The 13511-nt window shown below is 51.1% G+C and overlaps 1 protein-coding gene across 1 annotated transcript in view; it reads right to left on the reverse strand.

The window, feature by feature from the left end:
* Positions 1-13383, reverse strand: part of POMGNT1 (protein O-linked mannose N-acetylglucosaminyltransferase 1 (beta 1,2-)) — a 34833-nt gene extending 21450 nt beyond the window's left edge. The window contains exons 1-2 of the mRNA XM_083742409.1: positions 13248-13383; positions 10798-11000 (exon numbers count right to left, since the gene is read on the reverse strand). Of these exons, the coding sequence (XP_083598535.1) occupies positions 10798-10911 (114 nt within the window). The 5' untranslated portion in view covers positions 10912-11000; positions 13248-13383. The remainder of the gene's footprint in view (positions 1-10797; positions 11001-13247) is intronic.
* Positions 13384-13511: the final 128 nt, after the last annotated feature.

The following is a 13511-nucleotide window of genomic DNA, read 5'->3' on the forward strand; positions in this document are numbered from 1 at the left end:
ATATCTCTACTTGCTACATCCATTCACATCTAAAAGGAGTTGTTTTCCCCAGCAAAATTTTACAGCATCTTATATAGCAGTGGGGGCCTCCTACCTTCTTAAAGCTTGTCACCCATAACCACACATTCCCTTTCCCATGCATAAAGGTGCAAATATATTCGGTTTTCTCCCAAAAGTAACCAGACATTATTTAAATTCCTTAGAACTGAGTTGTTGGCATTTGGAGATGGAAATCAGTTTGGGGTCATGTGACAGATACTGCATGCCTTCCAACATTTGATAATGGCAATATCGTCAAGCGGCACACAATTCTTTAAATAAACTGCACTCGGCAGAGTCCAAGGCCAAGTGGCATGCCGCAAGGAGGATTTCAAATGTTACCTACAAAATATGTAGCAGAAAAACAAAACCCTGTTCTGATCTGACATTTTGATTGTTGCAGAAACATTTGTCTGCTAGCCTTGTTGTCAGGGGTTCAGAAGGAGAGACACAGGAGGGGGAGCAAATGGAGAGTGAGGAGGAGGAGTACGAGGGGGGCGCAGGCAGTGACAGTGGCCAGAGTTATTCCACAAGCCTCTCTAGCGAATCGGAGGACTCACAGAAGGGAGCGCCGGTGGCCAGAGCAAGGGAGATTCCAAGGGAGAAACCTCAAGAGGGAGGGGCCAGCGGGGAGTCCCTGAACAGCAGCTGGAGAGCAGGGCCAGCGTCTCCACCAGAGCGCAGTGGGGAGGGGGAGTCCCAGGAGTCGGGACCAGTGTCCTCACCACCAGAGGGAGGAGAGGAGTCAGGTTTGGCAACACCCACATCAGGAAGCGGGGAAACGGTCAGAAGGAAAGTCACCGGCTGGGCGCGCGCGCCAAGTTCAAATGTACAGGAGCGCGGCACAGCGGGGAGCCCGGGAAGGGAGCCAGGTCCTAAAGCCCGCCGGAGGGAGGGGCAAGACTCAGGAGGCTCCGCGTCAGAGGAGTCCAGGAAGGAGGGAACCCCAGAGGGCAGAAGGACCCAACGCAGGAAAGAGCAGCGCAAGAGGTGGAGCCGGGCTAGAATCTTAAACTGGTGTGGGTGGAGCAGTGAGTCAGAGGGGACTTAGCCGGTCTAGCGTTAAGACGTGGGCCTGCGCGCCCAGAGCTTGGAAATGGAAACTAAACTTCAATAAAGACTTTTGTATATAATATCCACTGGGCGTTGGTCCTCTGTGAGCTGGGACCTAGCGGCAGTCCTGACAGTAAGTCCCCTCTCCATTTTCACCAATTTTGCAACCTCGTGGAGTGCGGGAAAGCAGCGAGGGGTGAAGATTGGTGCTTCGCGAGCTCACGAAAAACAGGGAAATGACTACCGAAGAGAGGATAGCGAGTTTGCAAAACGCAGTGACGCAGTTGACTGCAGAAATTGCGGCTTCCAGAAAGAAAGAACAGGAAGCAGCTGCTGCCTGCCAGGATCTGCGAACCAGGTTAGAAGTGCTAAGTACACAGAGGCTACCAGCCACCAGACCAGAAGGGATTGGGCTGGGAAACAGAGGAGGGAGCCTGGTATCTCACTTCAATGGGGACCTGCAGGAGTATCCTAACTTCAGAGCAGATGTGATTTATGCATTGCAGCTACTTGACAAAGACTTTAAAAATGAGGGAGAGAAAGTGGGATTTATTATTTCGCATTTGCGGGGGGAGGCAAAATCGTGGCTGCGCAATCTATGGAGAGACAAGGATCCAGCCCTCCAAAATGCGGCTGCCTTCATTAAAGTGATGGATGCGTGTTTTTTATCTGAGATTGATGTGGATATCGCTAGGAGGGAGATTCACGGACTAAGACAAGGTAAAGCCACTGTGAGGCAATATCATTCACGTTTTTTCGGATTGGTGAATGTACTAGCCTGGGAGAAAGAATCGCCTGCCGTCAGAGACCTGTTCTGGGAGGGGTTGAGCGGAGCTGTGAAAGACGAGATCGCAAGGGGGGGAAGACCCCAAACCACCAAGGAAGTGGTGGAACGGGCACTCTCCATTGGGGTTCGGTTGGAAGGACGCCCTTGGGGCAGGGAGGAAGGGCATTTGGGACGCACGCCAGCGAGAGGACTGCCTCCCTTCCCCAAGGAGGCGGCGCGCGCTCGATCCATGCCTCCGCTGGGAGGGGGAGAGGAGCCGATGGAGATAGGTGGTGCTAAGGCTCACTCCACAGTCGGAGCCCTAACTCCGGGAGCAGTCAAGATGAAGCCTCCTAGAGGAACCAGGAAGTGCTACATCTGCGACAGTGCTCAGCATATGGCAAAAGAGTGTCCCCAGCGGTTTCACAAGCATACTGCAGCCGCAGCGACAGTAACAGACGCAATTCAGCAGAGGGAGTCGCAGCAGGAAAACTCCACTGTCTGGCTGGAGATGGCGTCTCTGGGGACCAGCCAGACAAGTCAGTGAAGCAATCCCCAGGGATCTTACAGCCCACCGACCCCCTCCCACCCAAACCAGTAGTGCAGCTCACCGCATCCCTTCAGCTCCCCAATGGGCTACTTGTGGAAATTCCCATCACCGTCGACTCGGGGAGCAATGCAGATTTTATAGACATGCAGTTCCTCCAGCAACATGGCATAGCCCTTCTGCCAGCGGCGGTACCTCTGAAAGTCGTCACAGTGGACGGCAGGGAGCTACTGGGAGGGCAAGTGCTACAGCAGACGCCGCCAATGGTGATGCGCATTGGAAACCACCGTGAGGTCATCAGCTTCAACGTCACCCGCCTGTCAGACACGCCCATAGTGTTGGGAATGAGTTGGCTGGATAGGCACAGCCCGGCATTAGCTTGGTACCAGCGGCAACTGACCTTCGGCTCCTCTTACTGCGCAGAACACTGCATCCTGGCGGACTTGGAAGATGAGGGGCACGAGGATGGACCACAGCTGAACTTGGGCATGTTGCAAGCGGTGCCTAACAAATACAAGGAGTTTTTGGAGGTCTTCTGCGAGAAAGAGGCGGATAAGCTGCCACCCCACAGACCCTACGACTGCAAGATAGACCTCCTGCCCGGGGCGACGCTCCCGACGGGGAAACTGTACTCCATGTCTGAGGATGAATTGCAAGAGCTCAGGGAGTTCATAGATCACAACCTGAAGCGGGGATTCATCCGGGAGTCCAAGGCGGCAGGAGGCAGTCCCGTGTTCTTTGTAAAGAAGCGGGACACGCCCCAAAAGAGGCTGGTTGTTGATTTCCGCTTCTTGAACCTCAAGACCAAGCCCTCAGCATTCCCTATGCCCAAGATCGATGACCTCCTGGCGACGGTGAGGAAGGGTCGCATCTTTACCAAGTTGGATCTGCGCGGAGCGTACAATCTCATTCGCGTACGGGAAGGCGACGAGTGGAAAACAACCATGTTTACGCCGCTGGGCACTTATGAATACAGAGTTATGCCTTTTGGATTAAAAAATGGTTCCCACTGCTTTCAAGCCTTCATGCATCATGTCTTGGCGGGTCTCCTCTACAAGAAGTGCGTCTGCTTCCTGGATGACATCCTAATCTTCTCGGAATCGCCGGAGGCTCACGAGAGAGATGTTAGGGAAGTTCTGCAGAGGTTGCGGGAGCACAGGCTGTACGCCAAGCTGGAGAAGTGCCAGTTCGACAAGACGGAGGTGGATTTCTTGGGCTACAAACTGTCCGACAAGGGACTGGCTATGGACGGTGCCAAGGTACGTGCAGTACTGGATTGGAAGAGCCCACGCAATAGGAAGGAAGTACAGAGGTTTGTCGGTTTTGCCAACTTTTATCGCAAGTTCATCAAGGGTTTCGCCATGCAGACAGCGGCCATCACCGACACCCTCAGTTCCAAGAAGAAGAGGTTCATCTGGACGGAGCAGGCAGAGCAGTCCTTTCAGAAGCTCAAGCAGCTCTTCGCTTCCGAGGAGAACCTACTGCACGTAAATCCCAGCAGGCCCATGAGAGTGGAGACGGACGCCTCAGACAGGGCCGTGGGAGCCGTTCTGTTGCAGCAAGACCACCAGGGGGACTGGAGGCCGTGCGCTTTCTACTCCAGAAAACTCAGCAAAGCGGAGCAGAACTACACCATCTGGGACAGGGAGTTGCTGGCCATACATGCAGCCTTCAAGGCGTGGCGGCACTTCCTCGTCGGAGCCAAGCACACGGTGCAGGTCCGCACAGACCATAAGAACTTGGAGTACTGGCGCACGGCGAGGTTCCTGAACCAGCGACACATCCGCTGGGCGGAGTTCTTTGCAGATTTCGACTTCAGAATTGAGTACATCCCAGGAAACAGCAACGTCTTGGCGGACGCGCTGTCCAGAAAACCGCAGTATCTGGAGGCAGAGGCACCGGCGGCGGCCAAGCACATTTTCACACCACAGGCGTGGGCATGCGCGTCAGCCACGGTGGACCTGGACGCGGTGCGCCGCGCGCTGCAAACGGACTCGTTCGCCCGAGCCAAGATGGAGGAGGTGTGCAGTGGCAAGGCGAGGGGCGACGAATTCCAAGTGCGAGACGGCCTGCTCCTACGCAAGGGAGTCCTCTACGTACCAGGAGACAGCCTCCGCGCGAAGGTCCTGCAACAGCTGCACGACGCGCCCAGCGCGGGGCACTTCGGCAAGGAGAAGACGGTGGACTTAGTAGCCAGAGACTTTTGGTGGCCTAAGATGCGGGGGGATGTCGCGGACTATGTCAATAGGTGCGACACCTGCCAAAGGGCTAAGCCTGTGCACCAGCCGCCGGCGGGCCTGTTGGAACCGCTACAGACACCGTTCGTACCGTGGGAGAGGGTAGCCCTGGACTTTGTCACAGATCTACCCAGCTCAAGGGGCAAGACGGCAGTGCTCGTGGTAGTGGACCTGTTCACCAAGATGGCCCACTTCATTCCGTGCGCGAAGGTGGCCACGGCCGAGCAGACCGCTAAGATGTTCATAGACCACGTGTTCAAGGTGCACGGCCTACCACGGTCTATTTTGTCCGACCGGGGGCGCCAGTTCATCTCCAACTTCTGGCAAAAGCTGATGGGATTCCTGAACGTCAAGGTCAGCCTGGCGTCGGCGAGACACCCGCAAACTAACGGGCAGGCGGAAAGGGTCAACGCCATCATGCAGCAGTACCTGAGATGCTACGCGAACCAGCAGCCATCGACCTGGGTGGACTATCTACCGTTGGCCGAGTTTGCCTACAACAACACGAAGCACGGGTCCACGGGGGTGACCCCATTTTTTGCCAACTACGGGAGGCATCCCAGAACCTTCCCGGGTCTGGACACAATGCGGGAGGGGGAGCCACAGGGAGCAGAGGAAGTGGCAGCGGAGTTGCAGGAGATCCACGAGCAGCTCAGGAGGCAGTTAGAGTTGGCAAAACAGGCTTACAAAGTGCAGGCAGATCGACACAGGAGGGTTGGGGAGGACATCCAGGTGGGAGACTGGGTCTGGTTGGCAGCACAAGCAGTTCCAGCCAGATCGTTAGCCAAGAAGAAACTAGGGCACAAGCAGCTAGGGCCTTACCAAGTAGAGGCGCAGATCAACCCAGTGGCCTTCCGGTTGACACTCCCGGAGGGTTCCAGAATGCACCCGGTCTTTCATAGATCAGTGCTCACGCCCTACAGAGAGCCCCACAGGTTTCAAGCACCGGGGAAGGCGCCAGACCCGCTCAGAGAAGCGCCCAAAAAAGGGGGGTCGCCGAAAGGGGAGCCACTTAATGAAGCCACTGAGATTTTAGACTCAAGGTGGGGGGAGGACGGGATTGAATATCTTCTCGCCACGGAGGACACCCCGGCCAGCGCCAACAGGTGGGTGCCGGATTACGCAGTGGAAGAGCAGTTGCTCAAGGAAGAATTCCACACACTTTTCCCGCACAAGCCTATGCCGGCGGGCTTTTTCGAGGATTGTTTGTTCACACCCACACTCTCGGCCAGCACTTTCCGGGGTTTCTCGTCAGCTGAGGACTCGGCTCCGGGAGGCAGCTCTCCGGAGGGATCACTTTCAGGTTTTGGCACGGGGGGATCTTATTGGTGGGAGGACCAACCCGAAGTGGGCTGGTGCAGAGACATGCCGAAGGGGCCCTGGGAGGTGGACCCCCATCAAACAACAGGGGGAGGAGGGCTCTTGGGTGATTTGGGGTCGAGCGCAGATTTCGAGCACACCGCGCAGGAGATGGAAGCGGAGGAGGTCGTCGTCGACGAGCCCATGGGGGACTTCCCGGACTTATCTCGATGGTTGCAAGCCTCAGGGGACGAGCTGTATCCTGGACTCACCCCTACAACAATGGAGCACCCGGAACCCGCACCGGAAGAGGGGGAGGGGGGAAGGGGGGGCTTCGAGGGGGGGATGGATGTCAGGGGTTCAGAAGGAGAGACACAGGAGGGGGAGCAAATGGAGAGTGAGGAGGAGGAGTACGAGGGGGGCGCAGGCAGTGACAGTGGCCAGAGTTATTCCACAAGCCTCTCTAGCGAATCGGAGGACTCACAGAAGGGAGCGCCGGTGGCCAGAGCAAGGGAGATTCCAAGGGAGAAACCTCAAGAGGGAGGGGCCAGCGGGGAGTCCCTGAACAGCAGCTGGAGAGCAGGGCCAGCGTCTCCACCAGAGCGCAGTGGGGAGGGGGAGTCCCAGGAGTCGGGACCAGTGTCCTCACCACCAGAGGGAGGAGAGGAGTCAGGTTTGGCAACACCCACATCAGGAAGCGGGGAAACGGTCAGAAGGAAAGTCACCGGCTGGGCGCGCGCGCCAAGTTCAAATGTACAGGAGCGCGGCACAGCGGGGAGCCCGGGAAGGGAGCCAGGTCCTAAAGCCCGCCGGAGGGAGGGGCAAGACTCAGGAGGCTCCGCGTCAGAGGAGTCCAGGAAGGAGGGAACCCCAGAGGGCAGAAGGACCCAACGCAGGAAAGAGCAGCGCAAGAGGTGGAGCCGGGCTAGAATCTTAAACTGGTGTGGGTGGAGAAGTGAGTCAGAGGGGACTTAGCCGGTCTAGCGTTAAGACGTGGGCCTGCGCGCCCAGAGCTTGGAAATGGAAACTAAACTTCAATAAAGACTTTTGTATATAATATCCACTGGGCGTTGGTCCTCTGTGAGCTGGGACCTAGCGGCAGTCCTGACACTTGTATTCCAAACAGAAGCTTCCTTAGCAATTGCCGGTCTCTTCACTCTGATCCAAGAAAAATAGCTATTGTTACTACAATTCTCAATCCTGGTTTAGCCCACAGAACTAGGAAGATAAGCCAGAGGGCACCAAGTAACAATGAATTGCTAGATCATTATGAACGAACATTCTCTTTGCAAGGCATTCAACGAGAATTAAAAAACAAACACTCCCAACCCCCAACATCTGGCACCTCTTAAATGGGTATTGTTGAAAACTATCCATTGTCATTACAGGCAGTTTTTAGCTTTCTAGCACAGGGTGTAGTAGCACTGTAGTACAACAATCTGTAGTTTATATCAGATGGCCATTCTCCAATATCAAGTTGACTTGCTGTTGACATTAGATTGACATAAGTGACATCAGATTTCAGGTCAGTGAAAACCAGCTGCTTGGAAGGAATCTGGACCCACTGTGTCTCTACAAATTGTTGCAAAGCCAATGGATATGAATAAATGTGTAAAATAAAGGACCCACCCCTGTGATGACGACACAAATGCCTACACTAACACTATGCAACAGAATGAAAAAATAATGCCCAAATCTTCCCCCCTTCCTCTTTCTCTCCCCTTTCTTTTCCCCCAACTGCAAGATGTCTATGACATTACTGTCTCATACTGAATGTAAATGAACTGTAAAAAATACTATGAACTGAAAGTGGAGATGCTATATGTACTTTTCCTTTTTTATTTGTCTTGTAACGTATAGCCCCTGCCCACCTATTGCCCCGAACCAAAAGGTTGCACAACTTGGAAAGCTGATTTATGCAATAATATGGGATATATCCGTAAGAAATGGTTAATAATTATGCCACCCTATATTCACAAAGATAAAGCCCCAAATCAAGAATGGGGAACCTCCAGATGCTGTAGGACTCCAACTCTCCAAAGGGAGAGGACAGAAAAGAGAACCCCTTGGCCTGGAAAAGATTCTCAGAGCTATGCAGAATTTGCCACACAAGTTTTTGCAAATAAACTTCGCTTCAATTTGCTGGGCCATATCCAGCTGAAGCAGCCTTCCTGTGCAACAGATGTTAGCTTGAATGAATGGGACTTCCCATTCCTCTCCCCTCTTCTGCAGTCTCTGCACCACCACACCATTCTGCTCCGGGGATCCTCTGCAGCACATGGCAGGCAGGAAGATTTAAGTGCAATCAGTACACCCTCATTTGCAAATACTATTTAACTTATGGAAACTGAGGTTGTCATAGCTGCAAGTTTTAGTGTCTCTTAGCAGAGCAGAATTTCAGCTGTCTCTTTCCTTACAGGTGAAAACATCCCAGAAGACACACTATCCACAAGACCCATAATTCAGATGCTTACATAGCCTCTAACTCTGCTAATCTCCTGTAGGACACAGCAAAAGGTTTTCAGAACACAGCAACTTTTCCATACCAAGACTCAGATTGTTCAACAGTCAGTGACAGGTCCTTCAATTTTTAGATATCCCTTTGAGGAGGCCCAACGCCACTGCCTCCATCATGTTGTTATGGAACTGTGGTTGACAGAGTATTGCCTATTGCTACAGCAGGTGCCATGATGAACAATCCCCTGATGATGCAGGAATACAGGGCAACATGGGTTTCTATGGGAACCCGAACTTGAAGAGCCCTGTCTGTGTGCAATTAAGGTATCAGCTTTCCCCTCAACACTGACAGCTTTGTATTAAGCTTGCTGTTTGGAGACATGGGATCCAGAAAAGATATTGGAACACATTTGCTATGCCTCTCTGCCTATTGCAATGTCACGTTTCTTGAAGGCTGCTGGAAGGTTGCGCTATTCTTGAAACAAGAACACTTGAAAATTTCGGTAAGTGTTTTTGAGGTCATTGCTCTCCGTTGCTGAACTTGCATGCAGTGCTAACTCACTCTTTCCCTTCAAATGCCTCCTCAAAGTCCACACTTCCCATGTGGCCCCCTTAATCCTCATCCCCAATTTTAGCACATTTTATGATGTGCATCTTCCAAAAAACAATTCCTTGTTGGACTATGCGTAGGATAATTTGGATTTGATAATTTTCTGGTGCCCTAGAGGGTCATCTATTTTAGCATGCTTATTTTACTTGTATTTAGTAAACAAATGAATTCAGGAAACATTTTCTGAGGAAAAATAATAACACTGGAATTTCCCCCTGAAAATATGACCTCTATTTACCCATATTTATATCCCCCTCCACACTATTTTCTCCAGTCCTCTCCCTCCTTTTCAAGTTTAGATTGGAAGCTCCTTTGGGGCAGGCCCCTGTCTCTTGCTTATGAAGCCCTACAAGATGCCATAGACATTGCTTATTATAACCTTATAATACTGAGCTCATTCTCCAAGTGTGGATCCCTAGAAATGCAAAACTGCACTCTCTGTGCACAAGAGGGGAGGTGTGAACAAGCTTGAGGACAGCCTATGGTTTGCAGAAGTTCAAAAATTATTTAGAAAGAAAAATTAAGAGGGAGCCCTGCAAAAAAGTCCAGTTAGGATTGACCATGTTCAGTGGCTTCAGAATGCTGACTGACTTCTGGGATGGGGAATGGAGTGGAATATCATAGAAGCAAATATGGCTGGAGTATTCCAGGCTGCAATATTTTGTTGCAGTTCTCACTCAGTATTTTGGAGACTTGACAGAATGCATTTCTTTCACCATTCAACCCCAACTCATCCTTAGTCATCTGCAATTAGGAAGCAAGGGCTGGGCTTTCAATGCTTAACAACGACATGTAAAGAAGTAGCACTGAAAAGGCTTACAAAACTTCCAAATGCACCACAAACCCCTTTCAGGTAGCCTTGAGCCTCAGCATCTCCTTAGAAGTTATCAGCTACTTTCCTTCAGGCTTATCCCCCCGCCTTTGTTTACTGTCCTTGCTGTAACTCTTGCCACCTTTCACTTCGGCTTCTACGTCTCAGTATATAAAAATTTGCAAAAATATTTTCTTCCTCAAATTGCCACAAGATTGTCCTTTGGGGGGGGCAACTTAGTAGCAACCTACTGTTGCATAAACAGATCTTTTGAAAAAGCTGCGCTACAGAGAACAGGGAGCAAATCAGTGCATCTAAAAAAATATGTGGGGGAAGAAATAAAATAGAAACATTGCAGAGAGACATGATCCAGTTTGAAGATCTGTCTCTGGAAGCTACTTTTTCCATTCCTCCTTCTGTTGCTGAAACCCATTTAGCTGAAACCCATTCAGTGCCGCTAGCAAAAAGGCAGAATTGACAGTCTGAAAAAAACTTTTATCAACATCACTGTAAATCCACTGGTTTATAGGTAGAGATATAGCTAGATGGGGGAGGGAGGGAGAAAGCGCAACTCCCTTTCCATTTGCTGAAAGGTGGTCAAGGGTAATTGCACTTGTCTGCTACAACAGAGATATCCCATGGCACCTTCTTGACCAATACTTATCGTAATATGAGCTTTCACAGGCCAGGGCTTTTGTAAGCAAGACCTCATGCTACAATAAAATCAGCTAGCTTTCAAAATGCCACAGGATCCTGCCCTTTTAATAGAAACAATGATATCCTTAGGTACCTATAAAGAATCGCTTCATTTTCTTCACTCCACTCGTAGGTTTCCTCAAGCGCAGACCGCATCACCCAAAAGCATTTAAAGTCAACAGTCTTCTATTAATAATAATGCCAACCCTAATTGCACCTGATGCAGCACATTACTCCAGCAAGCAGAGCACAACCAAGAGTCCAAGGGACCTGCTCTCTCACCTGACAGAGCCTCCTCAGAGCCCTCTGATTCGTCAGCTTGTACTTCCAGGCCAGGTACCAGCTGCGCTTCTTCCGTGGATTGGCTAGTGGGTTGGGCTTCCACTCATCCATCATAGTAGGGCAAAACGGATGGAACTGGACACCTACATGAGGCAGCGCTCAGCATCTGGCCTTCCTGAGTTGCATTCTACCACCAACAAGACCTGGCAGGGCAAAGAAAGCAGAAGAAGTTGAAGGAGTGAAATCGGCTGAGTCAAATGCAATATTGCTCCAAAGCTCTGAAGGCTCTATGTCAAGGCAGCACAATATCTCCTCCATTAATTAAAAGAAAATGCAAGTGTGCATTAAGTGTTGACATAATTTATTCTGTTACATCACTTGAAAGCTGTCAAAATGTCATAGTTTGGCAAGGAACAGGATAGAAGGAAGTCTTCCTTTTTTAGGGAGCTGTGGGGTAGAGGAATGAGGGGCCACTGGAAGGAAAGGGCTAAGTGGAGGACCAGTGGTCCTATTCCAGGCCCAAGCCCCACTTAGATGGTCTTTAGAGCTGCAGTGAGCTGGTTCCCACTTAACACTAAGTCAAACTATGTTTAGTCGGGGGGGATGTGGGCGGCGTTCCCAGAGAGTATATTATTGCTGCTTTGCTCTTCCTCCCATCCTGCTGTTGCTGCACTGGTGTGAGCCAAACTGTGGTTTGGCCTAGCATGTTGTCCAAACCCGGGATCATGGTTTGTTTCACTTAAGACAAACCACAAGCCAAGGTTTGACAGGACACAAGTGAGTGCAACACCCTAAGCTAAACCTTGGCTTTGTTTGCAGCAATCCCCTCTCCAGGGACCCTCTGATTTGTGCCAAGTCATGATTTGGCTTAGCACTACATGTGAACCAGCTCATGGGGCACAGTTTTGGTTATCACAAGATAATAGGATGCAGAAAAAACCAATTATCATCAGAGATCCTTAACACTTTCTGCAGGTGGACAGGACAGAGACTTTGATGACACAACATCTAAGGAGAGCAAGGGTGTATTAGAGGTGACATGGTTTCTCACACTTGACCATCTTGACACCTCTAGTTCCTTGCAACATCTCCTCACTACATTGACCAGTGGATTAATCAAATACAGTGGTACCTCGGGTTAAGAACTTAATTCATTCTGGAGGTCCGTTCTTAACCTGAAACTGTTCTTAACCTGAGGTACCACTTTAGCTAATGGGGCCTCCCGCTGCTGCCACGCTTCATCCTGAAGCAAAGTTCTTAACCCAAGGTATTATTTCTGGGTTAGCGGAGTCTGTAACCTGAAGCATCTGTAACCTGAAGCGTCTGTAACCCGAGGTACCACTGTACATGAAAGCTGTTACAGATAACTCATAAGCGGATTCTGACTCTTAGGGGAAACTTCCCAACTGCACAAGTTCTTCAGCACCAGAAGAGCCCACCTAAAAAAGTGGTACACTCTCCTTTGTTAGAGGCTGGACGGCCACCCATGAGCAGCGGATTTCCTGTATTAGCAGAAGGCCTGACTAGATGAATTTTGAGGTCCTCTTCGAACTCTATGATATGCCTAAAACCAGAATCTGTGCACACCTTTCCCAATGCTAGCAAGGAGCCGAGAGGGGCTGTAGCTCCCATATGTTTTGCATTCAGGTTCTGTTCCTGGGGTCTCCAGATAGGTTTGCGAGAGACTCCACTCCAAAACCCTGGAAAGAAACTACTAGTGTGCTGATCTGGATGACCCGATTCCAGATAAGCCAGCTTCCTGTTCCTCTGGGAAGATGGAAGCCTGTCACTACTTGCCAAAAGCTGAACAGATTATATGCTTACTTATCTTTGCCTTCTTTAAGGAAAGCTTGCTGTTGGACTGGGAGCAGCGAGTAACCCTTTACCTGCATTTCAGTGACAAAGGCTACATAGGTTTGAAAATAAGTCAAAAACAGCAAGACTGGCTTCCAGACAAGTATTAAAAGAATAAGGGATTTTTTGACTACTCCTTTTCACACAGAGGGTATCGTTTATAGCACACTACATCAAAACAAAGGATATTTTTAGTTAGCTCCCTCAATGGAAAGCAAACCCGAATCGGCACTGAGTGTCCTGAAATGAACAGAGTGCAACACATTTGGAGGGGGCGGGGGCGGGGTGTCTGTGTTGGCTACCCTGGGAAAGGGACTTAAAAATAAGCCTCAAGCAGTAAACTCTGGGAATACGGAGGTTCCCCCATATTTCGCCGCCACCATTACTAGGAAGGGCAGGCCGAGCAAACGTCAGAAGGGGGTCGACGACAGGTACCACAAAACAAGAAGCATACCGAAAGGCGGCGGGTGGATGGTGATGGTGCAAAATGGATCACAGCGCCTTGGGAAAAGGGGGGGGGGGTCAGCGGATTGCCAGAAGGGATCTGTCGTTCCAGCACGCTGCATGCAGTTCCAAGGGAATGTGGATCTACTCACGGCCTTGACAGCGGGTCGAGCCCGGCGCTCTCCCCATAAGCAGGAGCCGCTCACAGTGTGCAGCGGCGGCAGCTGCTGGTCTCCTCTTCCTTTTCCTCCCCGTCGCGAACCAGGCACAGGGACCTTCTCGGCGAGGATGAACCCGACGCGCTGCTCCGCTTCCGGCGCGGGATATATAGCTCCTCTCTTAAAGGAGACGGCAGAGGCAGTGGCTCCGGCAGAAGAAGGAGAGAAGGGGCGGAGCAGCCGCAGAGGTCTCGGCTT

Source organism: Podarcis gaigeae, assembly GCF_964106915.1.
Source record: "Podarcis gaigeae genome assembly, chromosome: 6".
Classification (NCBI taxonomy): domain Eukaryota; kingdom Metazoa; phylum Chordata; class Lepidosauria; order Squamata; family Lacertidae; genus Podarcis; species Podarcis gaigeae.